Source organism: Centroberyx affinis, unplaced genomic scaffold (genome assembly GCF_046629955.1).
Source record: "Centroberyx affinis isolate AG114_WGS23_722 - 3 ecotype Tasmania unplaced genomic scaffold, CSIRO-AGI_Caff_v1 ptg004317l_1, whole genome shotgun sequence".
NCBI classification, from domain to species: Eukaryota; Metazoa; Chordata; class Actinopteri; order Beryciformes; family Berycidae; genus Centroberyx; species Centroberyx affinis.
The window spans coordinates 116,765-144,298 of NW_027282027.1; the positions used below are offsets into that span (position 1 = coordinate 116,765).

At 41.9% G+C, this 27,534-nt stretch overlaps 2 protein-coding genes across 3 annotated transcripts; both read left to right on the top strand.

Annotated features, from left to right (window-relative positions):
- Positions 1-482: 482 nt before the first annotated feature.
- prkacab (protein kinase, cAMP-dependent, catalytic, alpha, genome duplicate b) lies at positions 483-16,869 on the top strand. 2 transcript variants are annotated; one of them, XM_071543439.1, is made up of 11 exons: positions 483-901; positions 3,297-3,358; positions 4,406-4,534; positions 5,009-5,107; positions 7,775-7,857; positions 8,056-8,182; positions 9,010-9,105; positions 10,612-10,734; positions 12,993-13,052; positions 13,180-13,284; positions 13,429-16,869. In XM_071543439.1, exons 1-11 carry the CDS (start codon positions 847-849, stop codon positions 13,552-13,554), a joined length of 1,065 nt encoding a protein of 354 aa, XP_071399540.1. In that variant the 5' UTR covers positions 483-846; the 3' UTR covers positions 13,555-16,869. The 2 variants fall into 2 exon arrangements, with proteins under 2 accessions (XP_071399540.1, XP_071399539.1); XM_071543438.1 differs by having other exon boundaries at positions 483-892.
- Positions 16,870-17,549: 680 nt separating this feature from the next.
- samd1b (sterile alpha motif domain containing 1b) lies at positions 17,550-27,233 on the top strand. The gene is made up of 7 exons (XM_071543462.1): positions 17,550-18,728; positions 20,044-20,284; positions 20,488-20,618; positions 25,878-25,926; positions 26,006-26,123; positions 26,787-26,901; positions 27,090-27,233. The coding sequence occupies exons 1-7, from the start codon at positions 17,550-17,552 to the stop codon at positions 27,231-27,233; spliced, it is 1,977 nt and encodes a 658-aa protein (XP_071399563.1).
- The last annotated feature ends 301 nt before the right edge of the window (positions 27,234-27,534 follow it).

Below are 27,534 nucleotides of genomic sequence, written 5' to 3' on the forward strand. Positions count from 1 at the left end.
CAGTCGCGCCAAGCCAATAGAGGAGAGAACGGGAGAAAGTGGGCGAGTACGTCGTCGGGAGGAAAATAATCGGTGACGTCCCTGGCTTCCTTTTTGTAGGGCGGGACGCTTTCCGTTGTTGACATATTGTGAATGGCCAATCACAGCGCCAATGGCTCTGGCTCTGTAGACAGGTGGCCAATCCCTTTTCTTGCTCCAACTGTCAGTCACCCCCGATTCTAGCGAGTAGGCGGGACGTTCGCTCGGCTGTAGTTCCGTCATCTCGCTCGTCTCCGAGGCTACGGGGGGCCAATGTTGATTTAGGCGAATTCCCACTGTCGTCGGGCCCACTGAGATTTTATTTTTAAAGCCGGGTTCAGGAACGAAAAGTGGCTAGCTTTCGATTGAGAATATTGCCCCCCCACCATCAGTATCAGCGTTTTTTGGGCTGGGGAGAGGTGGGGAGCCGGGGGGCCTCGGCGGGGGTTGCAAGGAGGGACAGGCGAAGACTGGATCCGCGTCAGGCTAGCTGCGCTGAGCTCGGCCTGACAGTCCAGCGAAGCCCCAGCGACCGAGATACCACAAGGTCTCTGATAGCTCCGTACGGTTGCAAGCTCGGGTCATTCTGCTTTTTTCTGTTATCAGTCGCCGGTTGTTGCTGACCGTGGAGTGAGTGAGCCCGCTGCACTATCCCATCGCGCCGTGGCACCGCAACAACAGCTGTCAAGCTATTAAAGAATCAAGACCTCTAACGTTGGGGACGGTTGGATTTAGGAAATACGTTAAAACCTCATCGGGCTTGGGCCGGCTTGGGGAGGCTGCAGGGCGGATAGAGAGCCACGGATCGCCCGTCGACAAGTTGTCATCATGGGCAACGCGCCCACGGCCAGGAAGGGCAGCGAGATGGAAAGCGGTGGGTACCGTCGTCAGTGCCTCATCCTGAGCAATACCAGCATGGATGATATTACAACCTCTTACGAATGCCAGAAACCATATAAGACATATTAAGACACCAAGTGTTAAGCTCACACTTGCATACAGACACTAACTAAGCTATATGCCTACTGTAGACTATTAATTAAAGAGGCCTATATGGGTAGTCCCGCTTTCCTAATTCTTTTAAATCCACTTGTGTCCGTCCATGACTAGTCCTTGGTGGAAACGATTCAGCTTGTGCAGTTCAAACTACCAAGAACCTGAATGTCATCAAGTCAAATTCAGTAGCACACATTGAATGGGGAATACCCTATAACGGCCATAACAGTTACATCAAAGTTATAGTTGTGAAAGGAGTTTCTGTTCAAATAATCCTTAGGCCTTGTGTATTGTTTTGACCTTTTTGACTCGAGTTCAGTAAATGCTGAGGTGGGATTGAGCTGTAAGTGCTGCCCTCATAACCAAAATCCCTCTCTGAGCTCCAGAATCACTTTGTCTGGCTAAAACAGCCTAGGCCTACTGGATTTGTAAGCTGCTAGCAGTTGCCATCTTCACTGAAATATTGGTAAGATCACAACAATCTATGTGTCAGATATTTCCAAAGTGCTCTAGGCCTGTTGCTCCACTGCTATGGACAGCAATGTTACTGAAACCTTCTGTGGGTGAACTCCAAGAACATGTAATTGGTATGTGTGGACGGGGTCCCAAACAGGCAGACTGTCTCTGCTGAGCTGTCTGAGCGTGTCTGCTGCACAGAAGTCCAGTGCAAGAATGGCTGCATCATTAGTGGAGAACCTCTGTCATGTAGCTAGAAGTTAGAGTCATTTTCTTAGCTTTTTTCTTTTAATAAGATGTGTGTTATCTTGTGTTATCTTTCATTCCTGGCTTCAGTGAGTATTTTTGAGAGAAGTGTGTTGATAAAACACCTAATTCAACCTTGCATTCCCATGAACCTGTGTGTGTATATCTCATACTCAAACCTGCCTGAATATAGACACTATAAACATGTACAGTATGTACAGCTATCACCATGTTAGTATCGAGTGCATGTGTGTGTATGCTGTAACAGTGCATCATGATTGAAACTGTGTCCTCCCAACCAGACACTGCTGTTTTACAGACTCAAAAAAGAGACTGTGGATGGCAAAAAGAAAGTTTCTGATGGTGAACAAGCGCTGAGAGATGGAGGAAGAAGTGCACATAGAAATAGAAGGGGAGGGGTAACAGTAGAGATTGATTATTATTTTTTCTTATTTAACCTTTATTTATCGAGGGAAATGTGACTGACCAGGCTTGCTCTTTTCCAGCGACACCTTGCTTCACATTCATACAGTTCAACACATTCACACCCGGGAGCTGCCCATTATAACAACAGTCTGTGGGCCGCTGAACAGCTCCCCTGCAGCAGTTGAGGGTTTAGTGCCTTGCTCAAAGGCAAGTAGTTGTAGAGGGAGAGGAGAGTGTTACTTGTTCACTTTCCTCACCCACATTTTCCCAGCTGGTCCAATTAAGAGGAAATATCAGAAGCCAAGCCTAAACGTTAGCCAACGCCTCATGCTTGAACTTTACATGAACTAGGTTTAGAGGATAATACTGGTGTGTTTTTAAGTTTAAATACCTATTGTGTCGGTTGCCCCTCTCCTTTACATTATTCCTGATGGTGTCTGTAACCAATTAGCATAGTTTGAGATATCAGGGTTTGTTCTCCTACCTTCGGAAGAAACCATTTGCTGCCATTAATTTTTATACAGTATGAAAAACAACTTCCACAGACTTGAAAATTGCACGTGCTTAAAAACATGCTGCTTTACATTCTTTATTATCACGTCTCTGTCTTCTTATTTGGGGCATCTGTGTTACCTGGGACTGCAGTTAATTTCAAGTTTGCTTTGACATCATAAAGTTTATATTTTAAAAAACGGTGAAAAACGAGTAAATGTTAAGAATTCCATCGTCCTAGGGGCTCAGTGGGCTACGGCGCATACCATGTCACCATGACAACCTGGGTTTGAATCCAGCCTGGGACCTTTGGCACACCTTACTTCCTGTCTCCCAAATTTCCTTGTTTCTCTCTCTCTGTATCCATCAAAAATGCACAAAAAGTATCTAAAAAAAAAGACATATATTGGCATACATTGCAAAATGATTGGGGAAATGTAAACTAGACGCAGACAGTATAAATGGGCTATAACTCTATGACACTGGTATTCCCCTTTAAAAAGCTTATAGGCCTAACATTCAGCTCTCTATAATGGAGTCTGGAAAATGTAGAGAATATCCTGCCCATCTCCTGGTCTCTTTGTCACTCTCTTCCTACACACACACACACACACCGATAAAGCTTTTCTTCTGTAAACACTGTGATGGTTCTTCTTTCACAGTCAAGGAGTTCCTTGCTAAAGCCAAAGAGGACTTCCTCAAGAAGTGGGAGAACCCTGCACAGGTTAGTGTGTGTGTGTGTGTGTGTGTGTGTTTAAGCCTTTGTGCATACAACAGGATATGAATGTGAGATTTTAGCACTGTGTGCGGTGTTATAAAATAGATTCCATTTGTAACACTAAAAAGAAGAAACATAGGTTTGTTGGTGTAGTACTCAGCATGTGTTGAAATGCATACAATCTACTACAATGTGCAGATGTTAATTTGACCAAAGATGCCAAGTTCATATAGGGCTGTGTGTGTGGGGACAAGCATGTAGCATGTTTTCTTTCATCACGTGTGTATGCAGCCTTCTCATAGGCCTATCTTTGTATCTCTTTACACAAGGGTGGGATATTAACACCAGCTTTTGTGTTTTGGATGCTGTCTAAGATTATTTAGCCTCTGTGAAAAGATTGCAGCCTAGTCATAATTGTGACCTCCATGGATAAATAACGCCCATGTCTTGTGATAGCTTTTAATATATTTGGGTGGTGAAATAGAGGAAGTAGGCTAGCTAATGAATTATGTGATCCACCAACCATTGTGGATGAAAAGGTTTGTTTCCTGCCCTCGTTTACACTGGATGCTTTCCTTGCCCAGCAGCTAGCAGGCCATTGTATGTTTCCGTGCAAGTGGATTGAACCCTCATTTTTTTTCATCAACATGTTATTGTTTTGCTCAAACAAGGTAGATTTTACGGGCACACGCAAGAAATCAAATATCCTTGGGATCTATGTCAATATTCTGTATATATACAATATATTCAACATGTACACTATGTATAAATACACTATACATATAGTATATACTGCATACTATATATAGATTTGTACATACCATATATAGTACATATATAGTACACATACCACATATACACACACATACATGAACAAATACATATAAACACATGAAAAGTAAATACAGCAATAGAAAAAGAAAAGGTTCACACAAGGCTGCTCCTTAACTCCAATCCTCACCAGGCTATCTTAGACCCACAGTCAGACCCCTTTCTCCAATAGTCCCATTTTCACAAAAATCTACTAACCCTCTTTGTCTTGTCTGTGTTCAGAACACTGCTTGCCTGGAGCAGTTTGAGAGGTTGAAAACCCTGGGCACGGGTTCGTTCGGCCGCGTCATGCTGGTGAAGCACAGAGAAACGGGACAGCATTATGCCATGAAGATCCTCAACAAGCAGAAGGTCAGCTTGGGTCAGGGGTCAGGAGGTCATCAGGCCTGAGACATGTATGGAGAATGAAACGTGTCCGAAACATTTTGGAAATGTCATGACTATCTGTTCAGTATCTTATCTTCAGCCAGCCAAGTGTCTAAGCAGTAATATGCTAAATAAATTATAGAAGTCCCGGGTGACAGGTGTACATAGCCAAAACAAGACCTTGGGCATCTGGAAATGAGCTATTCACCAAAACAATGCAACATTTGACCATAGATGCTGTCATATGTTGGCCATGCAATGCATGTCATGAAATTTAATAATGTGTTGGAACCCTGTACAGAGGCTGTTGCATATAGGGGGCAGACTATAAGGGTTCAGAGCATTTTGAAACCACTATCAGAATAAAATTGGGAGAACACTGGCATATTGGCATTTAGGTACCTTCTCACTTCTTCTTCTCTCTTTCTTCCCCTCTCTCTCTCTCTCTCTCTCTCTCAGGTGGTGAAGCTCAAGCAGATAGAACACACTCTGAATGAGAAGAGGATTCTACAGGCTGTCAGCTTTCCTTTTCTGGTGCGAGTAGAGTACTCCTTCAAGGTACCGAGGATTTTAAATTGTGTGTGTGGAAGTCTTGTGCGTGGGTGTGTGTTATGGATGAGTGCTTGGATGGATTCCCCCCATCCTCTCATCATCTTTCTCTCTATCGCCGATCTCCGATGCTAGCTTTCAACTGGCTAGTGGTCTCTCTCTTTTAAATGTTTTTGAAGGCGGTCCTTTAAATGCAAAAAAAAAAAAAATGATGTGTTATACTGGCAGACCTAATTATCTGTGGCAGGTGAGCAGTTCAGCATCTGGCTACCATGAGTGTGTAGAGGTGGATAGCCAACTGTAGGTACGCACTGCTCAGCTGTCATTCTACTAAGCGCCACAAAAACTGTTGGCTTTCTACAATGTAAAGAATATAGTATTTTTTACATTCCTAATTTTATGTCACATCTGTGTTTGCTGTAATTTATTTGAACTATAGAGCTATAACTTCCCAAACTGAGAAAATATTACCAACGTGGGAGACTTACAATGTACTGGTTTTGAGACAAAGACCAACAACTTTCTCACGCACACTTCTGCTATGCCTACATAGACCTTGTCATTTCACTTTCAAGTCCCACCTGTCAGTGGCTACTTTTACCTGCACAGAGTAACCCAGCTATTGGCCACCTGTCAGTGGCTACTTTTACCTGCACAGAGTAACCCAGCTATTGGCCACACTCCACTTAAGGCCTTATTCAGGTTAAGCTGTTTAGATGCACCTTTGATGCCCTGGGATTGAGTATCCCTGCTGCCACAAATAAACCTATTAACAGAATATTCCTGTCCACCCGTGTAGTCCTGCCCACAGATGGAACAGTCCACCAGAAAAAAACACATGAGCTTATCTGGTTAGTGTTATGATATTTACATGCGTCGACCAAAACCAGGGGCCTGTCTTACGGAGCAAGTTCAACATAGTCAGGGTGTCTTTAGCTGGCTACACAAAACCAAACATGGCGATCCTGGCCAACCGGTCTTATGAAGGTGGTTATCAATTCGCTCTGTTTACTCAGGACTTTCCAATCCAGCTATGAGTGTGTTCGCAGAAAAGGGGCGGGGTTTGTTACAAATAGTCAATCACATGCAACACGGACCGATCCAGAGCAGCGTATTTAAGATAAGACGAGATAAGATGAAACTTTCTTGATCCCCATGGGGAAATTAGGTCACTGTAACGGCAAAAGCAATAGAATTCAGTGGGGAACAGGAAATACAATATAAGCACACAACTAGAATATATATAAGATAAGCAATAAAACTTGTAGAATATAATAAAATAATCAAACAATAAAACCAATAGACTATAAATAATTGTGGGATTATGTAAATATGCTGCTGACTATTTCAGCACATTAAATAGACTGTAAAAGTGTGTATGGGAAAGAAATGGATTACCAACATTTGTGTTCTTCTCTCGAGAAGAACAAACTATTATAATGAATAAATAAGAACAATACAAAAACATTATAACAGTGAAAAGTAACACTGCTGCTGCCGAGGCTAGAGAGGATTGCAGGAGGAAAATTGCAAATAGTGTAAATGTGTAAATTAATAGGCTTATCACTGCCCCCGTCATTAAGGAACAGTGGACAAGCTTTTCATTGATATAATATTGTGTCGTCACATTGAGACTGTGAAGAGAATTTCTATTCACAAAGTTGGCCTCATGTTCCCCAGGGCTGCGGTGATGGAATATGAGTGCAATCTACTGAACCAATCACTCTCTGGAATCCTATGAAAGAATTTCATCACACTTAATATTCAATAGTAGATTTCAGTTAGAAGCCCTCTTTTATAGAGTGGACAAATAACCTGGAAACACCACAAACATTTATGATATCTCTGATATAATAAATCACAGTGGAAAGTGGTTCTGCTCATCTCTAAACACTGTCGCTAGGCGAACAGCCCCTCTTACTGTCTGTTAATTCAATAGTTTCCCCCTGTACAGTTCGTTTTACTTGTCTTATTCATTTGAATGCAGTGTTTCTGTTCATATTGGATTTTGTAAATGGGATTGTTGCAATAAAGGTTATTTTGAAAAGTCCATGGAATTCTGTAGGAATGGCGATGCTATTTTTCCAGAGAGTTGATTGGTGAGGAGGTGGGCTTTTTCTGTGTTCTGGTTAGGTGTGCAGCCCAAGTTACCATGGTGATCAACCCTGCTATAAAGTGAGCCACCTTCATGACACCAAAAAGCCAGGGTTAAGCTCAAAGTTAGCTTGCTAACCCATTTGCTTCATGAGACAGGCCCCAGGTTACTTGACTAACCAGGTCAACAGTGGCATAGTCCCTATATGTAAACAAAGCCAATGTTATTTATGCCCACTACAGGCAGGTATGAAATGTATGAAATGTCAGCAAACAGGCTTTGGAAATCTAAACTTTTGGTCACCCAACTTATGATGGACAAAACAATGATGGACAATTATTTTTTGTTGAAAAACTTGATTGTTATAATAATTAGACCTTTTATAATAAATTAAATAATGGTCAGTAGATTAAGTATTAGTTGAATTTTAAATAAATTACAAATTGCCTGGGGCCTTTCAGTCTACTCCATGACTACTCCATTGTGGTCCCTGATGTCTGGCTGCTCAAGCTCTGTGTTTGTGTGTGTGTGTGTGTGTGCATGCATGCGTGTGTCACTAACAGCTCTTCTGTCTTCCCCAGGACAACACTAACCTGTACATGGTGATGGAATATGTACCAGGTGGAGAGATGTTCTCCCATCTACGGAGAATTGGCAGATTTAGGTTAGTGCCTGTTTGCAGTGGAGTGCGCAGCACAGAGGCATTTTGTAGGCACACGCACAAGTGAATTGTGGTTTCATTTTGACATTGCTCCCATGTCATCAAGCACTGTTATATTCTATACTGTACACTCCACTGAATTTCTCTTTCTCTGTCCATGTCTCTTTGTGTGTTTGTGTGTGTGCGCACACATGTGTACAGTGAGCCTCATGCTCGGTTCTACGCAGCTCAGATTGTTCTGACCTTTGAGTACCTGCACGCTTTGGACCTGATCTACAGAGACCTGAAACCTGAGAACTTGCTCATAGACCAACAGGGCTACATACAGGTGAATAACCCCCGATGCAGGGCTACATTCCATGTAACCCTAACAAATTTAGATTCAGTATAATACTGACACAACACTATGTACAGTTTGTCTCTATCTAAAGTTGCATAGAATTATTTCATGAAGGCATATTTATTTATTTATTTTATTTTGGCACAAAATCCTCCATAGCCATAATTTTTTAAGTGGATTATTGCCAACTTTACAGCAGAACCAAAAAACCTAAAGGGGAATACCACTGAATGTAATTTTTCAAATATGCAGTTCCTGTGCCTTAGGACATTTTGGGCTGTGTTAGTGAATGTTCAGTGCTGCCTACCATAGATGGAAACAACATAAAAGAGTTTGCCCCACCCCCTAATCTGTAATGCCATAACGATTTTAGCTCTACAGAAGCATACCCTCAGTCGTATATCAACTATCAACAACTGCCCAGTGACTGCACAAGTGCAACTATGGTGGTGGTGGCAGGACATTTATCACTCCAGTATAATCAGGATTTGCAGAATATCATTCTGCCACACTGGCGCTGGACTATAGCATAGACTCTGCTGACCTCCAGTGGTAAACAGTGAAATAACAACTGGAGAACAATTGTTTCCCCAGATTCTTTTCTCTCTCTCTCTCTCTCTCTCTCTCTCTCTCTCTTTCTCTCTCTCTCTCTCTCTCTCTCTCTCTCTCTCTCTCGCTCTCTCTTCCCTCCCTCCCTGCCTTTCATGTTATGAGGCTCAAGCAACACTCTGAATGAGGAGGTCTGCTTATCTGTCTGTCTCTCACTCTCTCTCCCCCCTCATTGTCTGTCATTGGTCTTTCTTTTTCTCTCTCAGGTGACAGATTTTGGCTTCGCGAAACGTGTAAAGGGGCGGACCTGGACACTGTGTGGCACCCCAGAATATCTGGCCCCAGAGATTATTCTCAGCAAAGTGAGTCACCATTTAGGCCTTTTATATCTCTGTGTACTGTCAACTAACTAGAAAAAATTGATTTCCAAAATTACACATTCACCATTTACTTTTACAAAATGATTGGTTGCACAAAGTAAAAACATATGCTACTTTAGGATACTTGTTAATTTAAGTTGGCATAATCACAACACTTGTACAGATTGGATCCATAGTATTTTAGAAAGGCCTGTTCCTAAATTGCCTTTTATCTAAATTCGATAGAAAGTGCTTTAAAAGCAACACTTAATGATTATATAAACAACAGTTTTGAAAAAAAAATCAGTTAGGGTTTCGCCAGCAACATAGCACTGAATCCACCCTTCTGAAATTTATTATTGATCTCATGATGAATGCACATGCAAGCTCTGTGCTAGTGCTGCTCGTCTAAGTGCAGTGTTTGACACCAATGATCATGACTTTCTCACTGATAGACTGAGGCAGTGGGTTGGTATCGGGGTCTGCCCTGGAATGGTTCTCATCTTACCTGTCAAGTAGAACATTTTTTGTTTCCGTTGAAGACCGTGTTTACTCTTTAATTTTATGTGGTGTACCTCAAGGCTCAATTCTAGGTGCAGTTTTATTCTTACCATATAATGCTACCATTTGGCCAAATCAGCTACCAGCACGGCATTGCCCCCCATTTTAATGCCAATGATATTCAGGGGCATAGTCAGTAAAACCCAGTGACTTAAGTGATTTTGCTATATTACATCACTGTTTAGTTGATGTTCAGGACTGAATGTCTCAGAAATTAAACTGACAAAACTGAAGTTCTTGATCTGGAATGCATTTCAAGACAAATTCAGTGTTTTCTTGGTCCTTTAACAGATAATGTCATCTTTGACAAGTTTAAACCTTGAGCAACATTCCAAAAAGTTAAATCAGTTATGTTTTCTCCAACTCTATTGTTACTCTACTATTTACCTGTCTTAACCAACAAACCATGGCACTGCTCCAGATTGTACAAAATGCCACAGCAAGGCTTTTGACCCGGACTAAGAGAAGGGGCCATATTACAGTTTGGCATCCCTACATTTGTTGTCTGTCTGTTGTCTGTCTTTAGATGATTTCAAGCTTTTGTTGATAAAGGCTCGTCAAGGCCTTGTCCCTAGGTCACACCTCTCTGACCTTTCAACCCCTTATGAGCCTGAGTGCCGCCTTACCTCCTCACACACGGCTCTCTTGGTAGCTCCTAAGTCTAGGCTAAAGATAAAAGTTTATTGGGCTTTTGCTGTCAGGGCGACTAGGCTGCCCGAGGAGCTTAGACTGGCTAAATCATTACTGGAAACTATCTCATACAAAAAGGCCTTTTCATAATTTGACTTGCATGTTTTATCCTGCATTTTTTTTGTTTTTGTTTCAGTTTTGCTCGTTTTTTAAACACTCTAACTTCTATAAGTAACATTGTAAGTGCTAAAGTTGTTATTGTTGTTGTTGTTACTGTTTTTATTATCATCAGACTCATCTCACCCTCTTTTCCACCAGGGTTATAACAAGGCAGTAGACTGGTGGGCACTGGGCGTACTCATCTACGAGATGGCAGCAGGGTATCCTCCTTTCTTTGCTGACCAGCCCATTCAGATCTATGAAAAGATCGTGTCAGGGAAGGTGAGCTCGACCCTCACTGATTACCACTGTGTGCCATGTCTCTGTCTGGAAAATGTGTCTCCGGATAGCCTTAGGAGTTTTTCCCTGAGAGGGAGCATATCTGTCTGGGTCAGTCCCACATTCTTTTCCACTGCAAAGTTATGTGGTACGTAATGTACATCATCGTTTTGTTTTAGCAGCTTTAATAGGCTTATCTTAAAGGTTGCTATTGCCTGATCTTGGTTGCTATTGGTTGATCCATGACAAACCATGACAAAACAGGCAACTTGCATCACAGGTTACATTGTGTTTGGTTTCCCTTCAAGGAAGAAACAAGTTTTAATGACAGTGATATTTTTCTTTGGTAGAACATTTTCATTTTCTACCGTATATATCTCTATATAAGTTCATTAATGGTCATCCTTCAATATTTGTCTCTCTTGGGACAAGTAGTCAACACCAATCACGTACTTTATTTAAAGTGGTAATCCGCAAGTTCCTCCTTTTTGGATTTTGGTAATAATTGGTCATTGCTGTGGTGTTTTTGCACTGCACCTACCAGACATCACCTGTCAATCAGTGTGGCTAGTACAGTACTGCAACGTATTTTTCCTTAGAGTTTCTGTTGATAAAGTTTGAGTTTCTGTAGGTGGCGCTCTTTTCTTTGTCTGCTCAGCCATGGTGGCTTTCACTAGTCATATTAACTACAGAGTTCTTCTTCTATTTATTCAAAACAAACTGCTGTCGCTGCTGCCGAAAATGTATAATGTATCAGTTCCTGTGCACCAGAAGATTTTTATCCTGGGAAAAACCTTCCCCAGCACCGGGTGTTTAGGACAGCAAATGTAAAAGCTTTCATGAACCGGGTGTAGGATGAATATTGTGTTATATCAATCAGCAATAGAGAGTGCAAAAGTGGACATTTATTTATACAGTGTCACGGAATATTACTTTAAAGCCTAAAAAAAATATATCACATATGCAAACAAGGGAAATTAAAACCTGGTTTTGGTAAAAAATGTTCACTTTGTGTCCCAGAATATATTTTTCAAGAAGTACTTTTGCCTGTTTACAGCTATCAGTATATACTGTATATAGAAAGAGCTGGGGAAAAAAATCTGGAATTCTAGTCGCAACCAGCAGAGACCCAGGATGGTAAATGTTGAAGGTTGACTGCTCTTGAACGTCTGTTGAGATTTGTGTACTGAAAAGTGACAATGTTCTTCCAAAGTGAAGTATTGCTTTAACTTTAAAGTATGTTGCTGTTGTTTCATTTCAGATTTGCCAATTTCTATCTCTAACTAAACCTTTCTCTTAGGTACAGCACCATGGTTTCTGATGTTTACTCTCAGATCAAGGACATTATGCTAGGCTAGTAATATCACTGATATACCATAACTGTAATACTTTGACCTTGTAAATATTCCCTTGAGCTTCTTTAAGTTGATTAATCTTGATAGATTTCATGCCAGTCAAAATAAAATCTAATTATTCATGGTACTTACTTTAGGTATTTCATGCTAATTTTCTTGTTTGAAACTGATTCAATTTATTACGCCTTAGCTGAACAATGGAAGAGAAAACACTGTAAAAAGCTCTCATTTTCTCCCTGTGCCTTGCCTCATTTTAATTTCTATTTGTTATCTACACCTACATTTTGAATTTTGCGATTCCTGGGTGTGGTCTTACTGTCTTTGCTGCTTTCCTGGCATATTTCAGGTGTATTATGCCAAATAAATTAATCAGCAATTGGATTATCCCCTCGGCTTGGACCAAAAATATTTCAGTCCTCTGCCATTCCTGAGGAATCGCACTAGCAAAGAGTTTGACATTCCCAAGCCCTGCTGTACACATGGGCACATGTAAACAGCTTCTGCTTGCTCATAGTGCCGGTCATAAATTGTAAATCAAATCAGAATGCTCTATGCCTACATGGTCAAACTGCCTCCTTGGAGAACAGACCGCTCAAGCTTGAAAATCAAAACTGACTCCTTCACTCTCCTTTCTCCTTTTTTATTCAGGAAAAGTTTGCTGAGCATGCATGCTCTTTTTCAACGATACTGTTAATCAAATTAATTTTGTTCCACACAATCACACTTGGAAACTGTCCAGCACAATGGTTGAGGGAGGTGAGAGCGTTAGTCATGCACTTTCTCTACCCAGATTTCTTCAGCTTGTGCAGGGATTCATAATGGCAAACTTGTGGTCACATGCCGGGGTCTCAGACTTTTAGGCTGCTGCTGCCTCCTTCCTCTCACTGACCATCTCTTCTGTCCCAGGTGCGTTTTCCATCTCACTTCAGTTCGGACCTGAAGGACCTCCTGAGGAACCTGCTACAGGTGAAAAAAATCTGTCTTTTGTCTTATCTCACAGCCATTTTGACTTAAGACCTACCATTTGTTCTGTTTTATGTTCTCTGTTCATTGTAATGTAAAATTGAAGGAAATGTATTGGTTTCATCACCAGGTGGATCTCACAAAACGGTACGGGAACCTCAAGAATGGGGTCAATGACATCAAGGGACACAAGTGGTTTGCAACCACTGACTGGATTGCCATCTACCAGAGAAAGGTTTGTGTGTGTGTGTGTGTGTGTGTGTGTGTGTGTGTGTGTGTGTGCGTGTGTGTGTGTGCGTATGTGTGTGTATGCTCTGTAGATGTGCGACTGTCCCAATGTTAAGTTTGTTTTTCAACAGGTGTTTTTATCTGTGTGTAGGTGGAAGCTCCCTTCGTCCCCAAGTTTAAAGGACCAGGCGACACCAGCAACTTTGATGACTATGAAGAGGAGGAGATCCGCGTCTCCTTCACTGAGAAATGTGCCAAGGAGTTTGCTGAGTTCTAGAGTGTAAGGAGAGAGAGAGAGAGAGAGAGAGAGAGAGAGAGAGGAGGGAGAGAGGGAAATAGGGAGAGCAAAAGAAAGGCTGGTCAAGAGGGAGATGTGAGGAGAGAGTACTGTCTCCTGTCCAATCACAAGCACCAGCGACAGACAGAGGAAAAAAGGGATAGAGGGGAAAAAAAGAGCAAGGAGACTGATAACCAGCAGTGTTGCCTTTTCTGTTGCATTTCTTTTGTATTTTATTTATTATTCTGTCTTATTTATGAATCCCTTTGTAATGAAGGTGTGCTTGAGATTCATGGGTGTTGGGAACCCCTGTTACTTAGAGTTGCCTCTACATATTTTCACCCAAGATCTTCCCTACTCTTTTGTTCTTTCTTTTATCCAACCTTGCAACACAAGATAGGGAAATCAGTCAGTCTGCTGCAATCTATTGGTCATTTCATTAAGCCCACCGACTCTTGTACAAGTTTTGGTCTCAGTCTGCACAAACATTTTGACAACATTAAATAGCATGATCTTAAGCTAATAACTGGCCAGCTTGCCCTTTCCCAGGTGAGCAAGTAGTAGCATTAAAATGAAAATTGATTTACCATACATATGCACTTTTAGCTCAAATTGTTTTAAGTTGTGCAATCATGTCTTAATTTTCCCTTAACTGTTTAATCCTTTACCCTTTTAAGCTCTAGACAATGTCCTCCAGAGTTATTGGCACGCTTGGCCAAGCTGAGCCAAAAGGCTGTTATAAATAACAAAAAACAAGTAACTTGATTTATTGTATGCTCAAACAATTTTCAATCAGTGACACTTGTTAAGAAAAAAGTAGGCACCCTTTCTCACGGAGCCAACAAAATGGCTTCTCAGGTGTGAGTAGCACTCATTGACATGCCATAACTGAAGCATTATAATCAGCAGGTAAAGAATATGTATGTGAAAATGACACAAGATGCAGATAAAGTTGTTTTTTCCTTTTCCTTTTGAGAAATTTAAGGTGAAACGTAAGGGGAAAGTAAATTCACTTACAGTTAAGTTTACGGTTTAACTCCATCTATACTTGTTTAGGTAATAGCATTATCACCATTAGCATAGCCAGGCTTTGCGCATATCTACAGCACTCAATTTTAAATGTTATTAGAGATTCCAGTGTTTCCAATTATATCATGTTATGCTAACTAACAAGGAAATGTGGATAAGGGACCGAAAATATCTCAGTTTTAATGGTGTTGTGATGGCACGCCATAACAAAATGGTATCTCAGGTTTGAACATATCACTTAATATAGACATTCTATCTATATGAAGCATTACGATCAGCAGATAAAGAATACGTGCTTAACACTCTCTTAGGATACAGATACGGGAATTTAAATAGTTATGGGCAGAATTAAGAGGAAATTTAGGGGAAATTTAGACTTTCAGTTAGTGTCTTCCACAATTTTCACCCATTCAGTAGATTTGGTTTTGCTAACTCGACAGCTCTCTTCGGTCTTAAAAACACCTGGATGACTGGCTGGCTCTGCCCACAGCTCACTAACGACTGACGTTCATTCTGCATATTGAATCAGCCATTCCCACTGAAAGAGACCGTCTGAGGCAGACTACCTCAAACTGCTTCTGGCTGTCAGTCACCAAAGCACTTTGACCAGTCATCGGTGGCGGTCTGGATAATGTGCTTTGGCCTTAAGGTCTTTTATAGAAACCTGCGTCTGCGTTCATCTCCCCAGCACCCAGCCTTCTCCTCGTGTCACCTGCTAAGTTGGACCACATTCCATGTGACAGTCTCACTTATCAGCAAATTTATTCCCATTTTTATGTTTAAAACACATGCACAGTTTTTGTTTTATTTTGTTTTGGGGGTTTTTTCATGTGGTGTTGTAATGATGTAATGATGACTGGCATTCCTTTCAACAAGTTCGGAAAAGGTGGTCCACCTGGAGGTAGACAGAGCTTGTACTGAGAAGGAAGAGACAAAAATGTACTTCTTGCAGGGAATACAACTTGCCTGTTTACTACACACCATGCATAGCACTTCAGGTGTTCAATGCCTCATAGCTGCTGATGGCAAAGGACTTAAACGATGGCTGAGGTGGTCATTGTAGGGGTTGTTAATTCAAAATTGATAAAATAATTCCAAGTGACACTGCTGTCTGTTTCAAACATTAAAATGCCTTCTTTATAGTTGTATTTTAATGTGCCACCATAATTAAGGTATTTTAATTTGTTTAATACAGAACAAAGAGTGCCTTGGTTTTTGTCTCATCTGTAGCTGTCTTTGAATAAAATGAGTCCTTCCTTTCCAAGACAAGTTCAGTTACTGGAAAATGTAGCTAGCCTTTTGTTAGAATTACAAATTTATAATGATATGGAATGGCATTTATAGTAGCCTACTATCAAGTAATTTGCAGGGCTGGATTATCTGTTTCAGATTAACACCCTCCTTCAGTCCAACCTAGCCTATATGTCTAGTCAACCCTACATGTTAGTATTGGTAAATAGGCTTTTGCTATAGAGTGATTGGTTTTCTATCAAAGGAACTCACAGTCACATGCAAAGCAACCATGTACTAACTTGTGACCAAAGGGTGCATCCTTCCTGCTTGGGTGGCCCTCCCCCTGTGTTTCCCTCCCTCCCCTTCATTACTGTTCACTTGGTGAGTCAAGTGATCATCGGCACAATCAACGCTCAACTACTGAGTCGGCCAGACCATCTCTCTCTCATACACAGAGAGGTGGAATAGTTGAAAGACTCAAAAAAAAATGTTTGACCACTCTCAAGACAAAGTCGGGTTGTGCAAGAATAGGACAGATAAGCAGTTCTATATGGTGGGAGGAGGTGGAGGGTGGCTAGACGCCTACTTGTAGTAGTAGTAGTAGTAGGCTTATTGGTCATTATGGACTCATTTACAAACACAATTTTATTATTATTATTATTATCATTATTATTATTACTATTATTATTATTATTATTATTATATTGTTGTAAACCACTTGTTGCGACTCCACATTCGCTGTATTTCCTTCATGTCAAGTTTAATGTTGACTATATCATCATGGACAAATGTTTGAAGTTATAATACAATATTATTCTGTGTCTCCTCGATGTTTTTGCAGTGATACAACTTCCTCTCAATGCAGGCACAATGCTGGTACATACTGTCGCACTTTTTAGGGAAATGAGACCCCAGTGTAAACCATGTTATCCCCCCTCCCTCCCACACACACACACACACACACACACACACACAACACATACAAACTGCAAAGGGAAGCGTCTATGGTCACAATAACAGTGACAAGAAAACACGGAGTGTAATATTTTGCAACATGAGTATCATTCCAATAAAGTTTTACTTGTAAAATTCTAACGAACTTATGTGCCTGAGTGTGTGTGTGTGTGTGTGTGTGTGTGTTCATGGAGAGTTAAGCAGTTGCAAGTTGAAAACGAGAGGATGAACATGTTAGATCTTTAGAGCAGTAGTGTTTTGGGTGGGAAAGCGTGTTAAATCCCCCAGGTCAGAAATTCATTACTGCCGCCTGATGCGGAATGGAGCGTCATCCACCCATCTGTTGACCGTCCGCCCTGTAAACAGCCTGAATGAGATGCGCCGTAATGATATAAAATAACCCACGACAGTCAATAACTCGTCTCCTTTAGGGTACCTAAGTATTTGGAGTGTGCAGTGGTCTTAAAATGAAACAAATATTATAAACTGCTGCTTGAGCTGGCTTTGACTGCGAACAAAGAACATAGCTATGATGCGCAAAAGGCGAGCCAATTCCACCTTAAATGTCATTTGCGTCTGTGGCGGAGACCTAGGCGCCATCTTCGGTCCACCTTAAGCGCACAATGTGGCCAACGAACGCAAGCGTACCAGCCAGGCTTCCGTCCTCATTCTCCAGCCGGGGATCGCACTCTGGTTCCCAGCTTTGACACAGCGTCACTTGTGAAACAACAGAGGAAAAGACGCACTCGGGCCAAACCCATCCGCACCAGTAGGAGAAGATGTCCGAGCCCAAGTACCGAGACTGGATCCTTGAAACAATCGACTCTCTTCGCTCGAGGAAAGCCCGTCCAGATCTCGAGAGGATTTGTCGAATGGTCCGGAGACGACATGGGTCTGACCCGGACCGAACCAGGACAGAACTGGAAAAACTGATTCAAGAGCAGACCGTGCTCAAAGTTAGCTACAAGGGATCCATATCCTATCGAAACGCGGCGAAGGTGCAGAGAAAAAGCAGAAAGAAGAGTGAGTTTACGGCCGCTGGCAGCAGCAGCGGCGCGGAGGCAGCGAGGGAGCGGACCAAACACGACCATCTGAACAACAACGGCGACAGTGCGCACAGCTTCACCGACCAGGAGGAGGGAGAGGAGGACTCGGAGCCCAGCCCAGATCCCCAGACGCAAACATCAGCCAGCACCACCGGCAAGAAACACAAGCCCTCTTCCAGCCCGAGTAGCGGAAACGGGTGCCTCAGTTGTGGCGCAACAACGGGCTGCGCTGTCGGGAGCGGCTGTAGAGAGGAGAAAGCAAGTGCATCGAGAGACAAGGGATTAGGACATCAGGCAGGGGGTGACTGTCCGTCGCCCAGTCACGGTCATAGAATAAGCGCACACGACGGCGGTGATACCGGCAGAGTAACACCCAGCAAAGCCGATGCGATTCGAGGAGGAAAGGAACCTAGCTTGTCCGGGGCTGACACGGAGAACAAAACTTGCCCCGGGAGCGTCAGCTCCAGCGACAGCAGCCTCCCTCAAAGGCAGAAGCAGACAGTGCCCCTCAAGCCCAAACTCCGAGTCGGAGGAGGGGGTACCAAAACAGCGGGGAACCAAGCCAACTCCGACCTGGGCGACAGATTGGTGGCTTCTGTTCGCAGCCTGTCCGAGAGGAGCCTCCGAGGGGGCTCCGCTGCCGCGGCCAGAGGCCAGATCAAGCCGCTTGGGCTGAAGGAGATTTTGGGATATCTGAGCAGCCAGGAGCGGCTCTCGGAGGAGAAGCTGACCCGAGGCAAAGTCAAAGTGGTCCTGGAGAGGGAGGTGGCGAGGGGCAGGCTGCGCAGGACCCGCTGCGGGAACATCACTCTTCCTCTGAGGGGGATGGTGCTGGAGGAGCCGACGCCGAAGAATGCGTCCGCTGACAGACTTGTAAAGAGCGCACTGCAGGACAGGCACACTGTGAAAAAGGTGGGCGATGCTAACTTAATATTTCCAACACGTCCCGATTTTACAGAGCGCTGAACAGCTTGACGGCTTGCTGATGAATTAATGATCGTTCGTTAAAGCCGCGCAGACGGGACGCACTCCGCTTGCTCTCCCAACATTTTTTGCTTCTTGTTTAACCTCGCTGATTCTAATGCAAAAGTATCTGGGGATAATTCCCCGCATTTGGGATGAACTATTGTTATTGTGTTATTGTCAACGGGATGCGAACGTGCCCGCGTTGCGTTTGTCCTCCATACGCAAATGTGTGTGTGTGTGTGTGTGTGTGTGTGTGTGTGTGTGTGTGTACTGTGCCTGCGTGTGGCTTGGCTCCCTGCACAATAGGTGCGGGTTATAGGAGCAGACAGCTCCGGAGTGGCTTCCCCGGCTCCTAAAAACGCGCACACAGGAGAGAGTGCGCGCACCATAAGAGCGTCTGTGTCTGGCGCGAGCACGAGCAAGCTCTGGATCCATCGCCATATCACCCTCTGGGGTCATTTTACATTTCATTTCGCTCGCAGGAACTTTAGCGCTTTTGAATAGACCAAGGAGTGTCGGGCCTGCCGCTCCAATAGGCGGTGTCTGTCTAAACTTAAGACGTGCCGCTGTCTTGTGAGCGCAGCTCCGTCGTGCAGGCCGGCGAGAGGACTCAAACCAAACAGTCGGGCAGTCACAGCTTACTTTGGTCATGTAAATTAAATGTGGTGTGTTCTCACGCGCGTTTCTCGATGCGCACAGGCCACTAGGTTACTTCTGCCTTTTTCTCTCCCCCCTCGCTATCCCCGCCTCTCTCCCGCTTCGTGCCTCATTAAATCCTTTGTATCATTTTTTGACAGCATACTCTCCTCCCTCTCGTCCCCCCTTGTGGGCGCAGGCTTTGGTAGGCTACAGTAGGCGGCTATATTTCTCATATTTGTGTAGTATTTTCTCAAGTGGGAGGTTTATATGATCTGTACTTTTCGCCCCCAAGACGCTGCTAGGCACAGTCTAAAAGCCTAATATGCGGTCTAAAGCTCATCCTAAAAGCCTGATATGCGGTCTAAAGCTCATCCTAAAAGCCTGATATGCGGTCTAAAGCTCATCCTAAAAGCCTGATATGCGGTCTAAAGCTCATCCTAAGTATAATACAGTGAAGGTTGAATGAGAACTTAGTGATTCACTCAGATCAAATTCAGCTTCTGTCCATTCATCTGTGAGGAAGAGAAGGGGGGCGGGAAGGGTGACTGATTCATCTCCACTCTCACCCCCCTTTTGAATGGACACATTTTATCATCATAGTTGCAACTTTATATCAGTGCAGCCTCCGTCCCTCTCTTCCCAGGAGAATGAGCCAATGGAGACAGACAGTGAAGAGGAAGACCGGGAAGAGAATGAGGAAGAGGACGAGGAGGATGATCCCCGGAGTTCTGATGAGGAGGGAGGACTATCCCCGGTAGCCATGACAACCGAACCAGGCCTCAATGATAAAAGCACAGAAGATGCTGAGATCCAGACAGCATCAAAGCAGGAAAGCCCCCAACATCAGCACCACTGTGGCAAAGGTGTGTCTTAAAGACATAAAAATAAAGTAAACAAAAGGAAAGAAAGGCTGTTACTACTTCCACTACTGCTACTAATAATGATATTGATATTAGCCATTTATGGGTTCTCTACAGTGCTCCCCTCCCCTCCCCCCTATTTTCCCACTTCACCAATACAACCTGTTCCCCTCCCCCTCTTCTGCTTTTGGCTGGCCATCTCCCAGGTGTGTCCGCGCTTGATTCCCTCACCAGGACGGTGTGTCCATCAGCCCAGGGAGGTTCGCTGTCACACTGTAAGAGCGCACACTTGGAGGAGAGATCCGTCCCTCCTGATCAGCTACACATAGATGCACAGGTAGGTGCAAGCATGAACATCTGTTCTGTTTGGTTTTATATTGTTTGTATTGTATGTTTTTTTTATTTTGTGACCAAATTTTTTTTTTTACATTGGTTTGTATATCAAACAATAAACAATATAAAAGATAAAAGATAAACAAAAATGAAGGGAAAGAAAAAAGGAGAAAAAAAAAATATATATATATATATAATATATATATATATATATATATATACATATATATATGTATATGTATATATATAATATATAAAAAATATATATATACATATTGTATATATTGTGTTTATATATATGTGTGTGTGTGTGTGTGTGTGTGTGTGTGTGTGTATATATATATATATATATATATATATATATACATATATACACATATACAGTAATACAGTATATATACACACACACATACTGTACATATACATGCATATATACATATATATACATACATGTGTATACACATATAACCATATGGATACATATGCACACACATACTGCAAATACCAATTCACATATACTGTATACATACCTTCCTTAGTAGGTTGTTGTTGTGGCTATGAAGGTGAGGCTAGCAGCCACAGCACAGGGAAGTCACAGCAATAACAACAATGGCGGAACATAGTAAGAACCAAAAGAACAGCAGAGATAAACATGCAGCCCCAAGACCCATTCAATAACATGGGTGAACATCTGCATTGCTTTTTTTTTTTTTATTGCAGATTGGCTGCATTTTCTACCTGCTTCTTTAAAGTCTTTGGTGGCTGTACAGATGCTGGTTAGCTCAGCCTCAGGCTGGATGCCATTTCAAGGTAGACAGCTCATCAAAATGACAAGTGTCGGGCGTGAACTTGACCAACTGAGGGGGAGGCGAGCAGGACTAACAGTACACTTTGCTGACTCAAGGCAAAAAAAAAAATCATATTATAGCTTTCAGGTTAAAAATTTTGATTTGATGGCATAAAGACAAACATATAAAACATATATATTCAGTTGTTTGTTGTATATATATATCACTGTCTTAGGTGCAAGTGTGACAATGATATAGGCTAAAATGGACTAGGAGACAGTCTTCCAAGTTATCTGGAGTATGTTTGTGTTCGAGTCTTTGTGAGCTTTGCTGGTACAGAGACAGCGGGTAGCCATCTCATGGGCCACCTCATGGGCCACCTCATGGGCAACAAGAGTTTAGTTTCTTGTTCAATGGCTGAACTTTTAACATAATGATCGCAGCACAACGCAGGTTTTAGGTTTTAGAGTGTGGGACTGTCCTCCATCCTCCTGGTTACCAACCTGACCACAGCAGACTCAACACACCACCATGACACAGGTGAGCACTGACCAAGTGACTTTATTTGAGGTTTCATAACTGTTTGTTAGTTCATTAACATGTTTGGAGCTAGTTTTGTACTTAGCACCTTATCTAAGCACGTATTGAAGCTAGCTTTCCAGCTATTTAACAAGAGCATAACTTAATGTTAGTTAGCAAACTGAAATGCATTCATAGTGTCACTGATGGAAACAATAAGTGATCATGATGCAGGTAAATCAAGTCTTCAAATTCAATGTGCTCATGATCGGTTTTATGTGTTTTACCTCCTGCATATGTGTATGTCAGTGAAAGTAGCTTAAAGTGAACCACACTGCTATTTAATTTGACCTTTTCTGTCATTCAGCTACATTATAACATTATATTGGATTCAATGGACTAGAATACTTTTAGAAATACACAGCAGTAGTCAAATATTTATCTGTGTGGGTATGAGAGAGAAAGAGAGAGTGTGCAGAAGCCCTAGTAACCCTGAGGTTCCTTACTTTATCTTCCTTAGGACTGAGTATTCTATTTTTTACTTTTTTAGATATTTCAAAATCAAGAAGTGAAGGACCTGTGCAGCCATGATTGAAGCTGTTTCCAAGGACACTCCAGGGAGATGGGCAGGGAGTTTGTGTTCTAAAACAGAGTACTGGCCAAAAATTGGGTCAGAAATTTCAGCACCTTGTGAGCTTGGAATTATAAGGTTCTATCTGGGTAAAAAGTTCTGAGGCAAAACTGTTATGTAGTTAATTCTGCCTTTATAGCTCAACAAAGCTTGCACACCTATAGTGTTTAGAATGCAAAATATCAAAATTCTAGGGTTAGGGTTAGGGTTTAATTAGAAATTAAAAATTATTCTGTGAGGCCAATCTGTCTGTTTACAATGAGGTAGCTCCGGTTTCAATGGGGGAAATTGGGAAAATGGTAAAATTTAACAATGAGCTCTGTTTTGAAGCACATTGAGACTGGCTTGCATCAAATTAAAGGGGAAATTCGCTAGTTCCTACATTTTGGTATTTTGATTTTTATTTGAAAGAGCTCAAAAATACACCATTATCTGACATTGCATCTTTATTAGTGTTTTTCCGGTCCTTTGTAAACAAGATTCATGCTAATATCACAGCAATCTATAACATAAGTTATTTTCATGTTGATTTAACAGTTTTTTTTCTAGCTCCCCCACCCCAAATCAGTTTCCCCACCTGTCCCGCTCTCTTAAGTTATTATGAGCCCTGTAATCACAGTAATGTCAGTTTCCAAACAAGAAATTTCACTTAATAATTGTATGTTTGGCTACTGTTACTTGCCCCCAAAGAAAGATAATCTCATTTTCTGCACATATTTTGTAGTTCTCCTTGTCCACTTGCTGTTCTATGGGATGTAGCTGCTCCTCTGTTCATCTGTCTCACTCCTTCTCTCTGCTCTTCTCTGTGTTTCTGCTGCGCTCAACCTGTGATGGAAATACTAAATAAATATATGAGCTACACATCTTGGTTGCTGGTGGGATTCATGAGTAGATAAAGGGAGATAGCCTGTTAGGACACAATAATGATGATTAATAATGGTGTGCCATTAGTAGACATTGCCATGCATCCTAATGGGCCACTAGGCTAGGCTAGGCTAACCTTGAGTGAGTGAGTGAGTGAGTGAGTGAGTATGTAAATGAGTTAGTGTCTGGAATCTGCATCCATGAGGTGCTTCACATCTAATAACTAGCTAAGTAGGCTAGATTTAGCAGCTAGCTGTTGCTCATTGTCATAAGTAAATGTTTTAAGGTCTGCACATTTCAATAAACTGTTCAAATGTGTAAACCATGGAGATATACCGAGGTATCCTACCTTACTCTCTCTGGTTCAGCTGAGAAAAGGAAAGTGATGTTTTGCATCCTATGTCTCTGTGCTTTATGAACCAAATCCAAATTCCCAAACAGTGATTCTCAGCATCCTGTGTGCCATGCCTCCTGATGGCCACTAGGGGCAGATAGACTAACAGTGAGTGAATGAATGAATGAATGAATGAATGATGAATGAGTGAGTGAGTGAGTGAGTGAGTGAGTGAGTGAATGAGTGAGTTACTTTCTGGATCCATGCGGTGCTTTGCATCCAAAAATAACACACACACAAACATTGAGTAAAATTCAAAGATTATTAATATGTGGATAACTCAATTTTGATTTAAAAAAAGAAAAAAAGAAAAAGAAAACAAGGACTTAGTATCATAGATGTGAAGCAGCCTATGCAGTTTTGCAGAGGCGAGTGAATGATCCTGGTTCAGTGTGTCTGTTGACGTTGCCATGCCTCCTAATGGCCACTGGGAGGCAGACAGGAATGAATGGATGAATATGTCAGTGAGTTACTTTCTGGATCCATGAGGTGCTTAGCATCTAAAAAAAAAAACTCCCTAAAAAGACCTTATAATTCCAAGCTCACGACCTGGTGAAGTAAAGTTCGTTGAGTCATGGGTATTGGTCAACAACCCTATCAACCCCCCTGAAAATGTATTGTGGTCATTTTGTGCTGTGGGGCAGAAAAATCTAAATTTACTCAGGACCTTTTATTGTACTACTACTTCTGAACTGAAGGAAGATAAATAAATCTAAATAAATTTAAATTCAATGTGTGCAGTAGCTCTTTTAGATATTCTTGTCCACTCTTTAATGTTCTATGTGCCTTGGATCTGGCATCAAGAGCCTTTGAAATGTTTGACTCTAAAAACATCCAATTTATTTATTACTTGAACAATAATTTGAAATTCCTATTGAAATGCTTTCACTGTTGTGTTAGCTCTGAAAATGTAAAAAGGTGAAAAAAAAGTGCAGCTCTGGCTACAACAGGACAAGTGACCTATCCTGTTTCCTCAGTCACTCCAGATATTTGAGGTATCCTACAACTGAACTGTGTACCAAATTTGATAAACTAAATAGCAAGGGAGACTTGGCATGGCATATTTGGGTAAATCTGAATAGTTCTGTTTGTCTTTAAAGAGTTTGTAAACTCTGATCCTTGGACAGTCAAGTAAGTTTGCATTGATTGACTACACTGTAATGATTTATCATCTGATCATGCAACTGGAAACAATGTAATTGTTTATCATCAGCATATTACAAATGTTAATATTGGGTGTGCCATCCCAGAAACATCACTGGCCACCCCCTGACTACCTGACTCATTTTTTTCTGCCGGTGCCTCTGGAGCTTTGACAGTCTAACATAGATAACAAGCATAATGCATTTCAGTGGAGGCTTATTCTGATATGGATAGCCCATTCTATAGCTTTTAGGAACACATTTTTAACCTTTTTACCCATCCTTAAAGCAATACATGCAAAATACCACGATACAATCTTTTAGTATCAGCTAGAGTGTTACTCAATATTTAATGTACTGATTCCAGAGTATATTTATATGATTTTTATATGTCAAAATCACATTACGTGTGGTTGTCTTGACACAGTTTCATGTAAAAAACAGGTATCGGTAATTTTCCAAGTCATACCAAAATGCATAAAAAGTGTGAAATTGAAACTCAAGCCATTTTTGTAAAAATTTCACATCTATTATATAAATTGTCATAGAAAACAAATGCTTCTATGTTTTTTTCCAAAATTTTGTTTGAAATGGAAAAAATTAAAACAAAATCACATTTTTTTCACTCTCCTTTTTTATTTCAAATGGGATATGGAATGAATGGAAAGCACATAAATCATGTATAATAATCTGATGAAGGATGAAAGTGATAAAAGTAGACTGACAAATTTACCTGATGCACTGAATTTATGCAACATGATTTTACATCTGTCAGTGTCACTTCAAGTTTGTATTAGTAACTTGTTCCAGAGAATGCATATCTTATTTTTCTCACATCATTACTTTGCATCCTTCCTCTCCCCTGCCCTGCCATTCTCTCTCCTCCCCTCTCCTCCCCTCTCCTCCCCTCCTCTCCCGTCCCCAGGATCAGATGCAACATGAGGGAAGGAGCCACACTTCCTCAGGCTTCAACAGTGAGTTCTGCTTTCCATTTGCTGGTAGCAGTGGTGGTGGGGTGGCGGTTTAACAAAAGCCCATTTTGTCCCCTCCTAGGTTTGGAGTGTAAGACCGAGGTGGGGGTGTCTTCCTGTCTGCTCACGCCCACCGCCTCCCCGAGAGACTCCGGCCTGGCCGAGGAACGAGGGATGAACGGGGGAGTTAACAGAGGAGTGTGAGTATTGCAGAGACACTGGAGATGGTTACAGGAAAAAGTTGTGCGAACAAAGAGACAGAGAGCGAGAGAGAGAGAAAGAAACAGAGAGAGCATAATAAGGAAATAAGGAACAAGGCGCTGAGCATCGTAAAATAGTCTGATTTAAAAGATTTCATGCATGAATAGCAGTTTCTCCCTACTTTTCAGAGGTGTCAAATGCTCTGCTCTGATTGTTTTTTCTCTTTCCCTCCCCTTGCTCTGCATGTCTGTGATCCATTTGGATGCCATAGCAAACAAACAGTAGCCAACATACACAAGCTGATGCCCAGTAACCCCCTAGTTTTGAGTGCCACCCTAGATTATTGTGATTAGTTTATTGACTTTTTTGTTTTCCTGTATTCCTTAGTGACAAACTGCTTTATCTAGTCCTTTTTCCTTATATTACCACCCTAAAATAAAGTGAAACAGTGTTGAGAGGTCTGGCCCTTCAAAATTAATAGGAGTATAAAATCAGATACCCCTTTTTACACTAATCTGCCATTAGTTTACATTGGTTTACCCTACTATTTCAATACCTCCCACAGTTTTGCTTACTTCTTTTTCATTCATGCCACTGTATGTACAGTATGTAACCTGTTCACAGATAATGTGCTAACTGCCCCTCTTCTTATGTCTTTTTAGGTTCATGAAGTCTGAGGGGGTCAGTGTAAGCCCAGTGGACTGGACAGTGTCCGATGTGGTCAGTTATTTCACAGCAGCAGGTTTCCCTGAGCAGGCTGTTGCCTTCAGGACCCAGGTAAGCCTGCGCCTCCTTTAACGGCCACAAGAGAGCATCATAGACAGGATTAATGGTCATATACCCTAACTTCAAACAGTTCTAACTCATATAAATAAGCCTCTCAGTTGTATTCTACCTAACTACCTACCTTGCCTTCATCTCGATCCCTCTCTCTCACACACGCTCTCTCATTCTCTCTCCAATAGGAAATTGATGGAAAGTCTCTTCTACTGATGCAGCGTAATGATGTTTTGACTGGCCTGTCAATCAGGCTCGGCCCTGCCCTCAAGATCTATGAGCGCCATGTAAAAATTCTGCAGAAAACACACTTTGAGGATGATGAATGCTAACCACAAACGGATACCTAAAACACATACACACACACACACTAACACACACACACAGACAGTTATGCGTATATCTACGTACATATAGCTAAAGTAAGCGTAAAGTAATGCATGTAAACACCTCACTTCTCATCTCATGTCATACAGTACACAGAAACACACACACCTCCATTCCTCTCTTCCCCCTGCCCCTCTTTAATCTGCCCTGGTCCCCATAGGACAGACTTAAAAGCAACTTGATTTCCTGGACAACATGGATTTTCTACCAAACAGAGCACAAGGGATGGAAGGACAAAGGATGAAT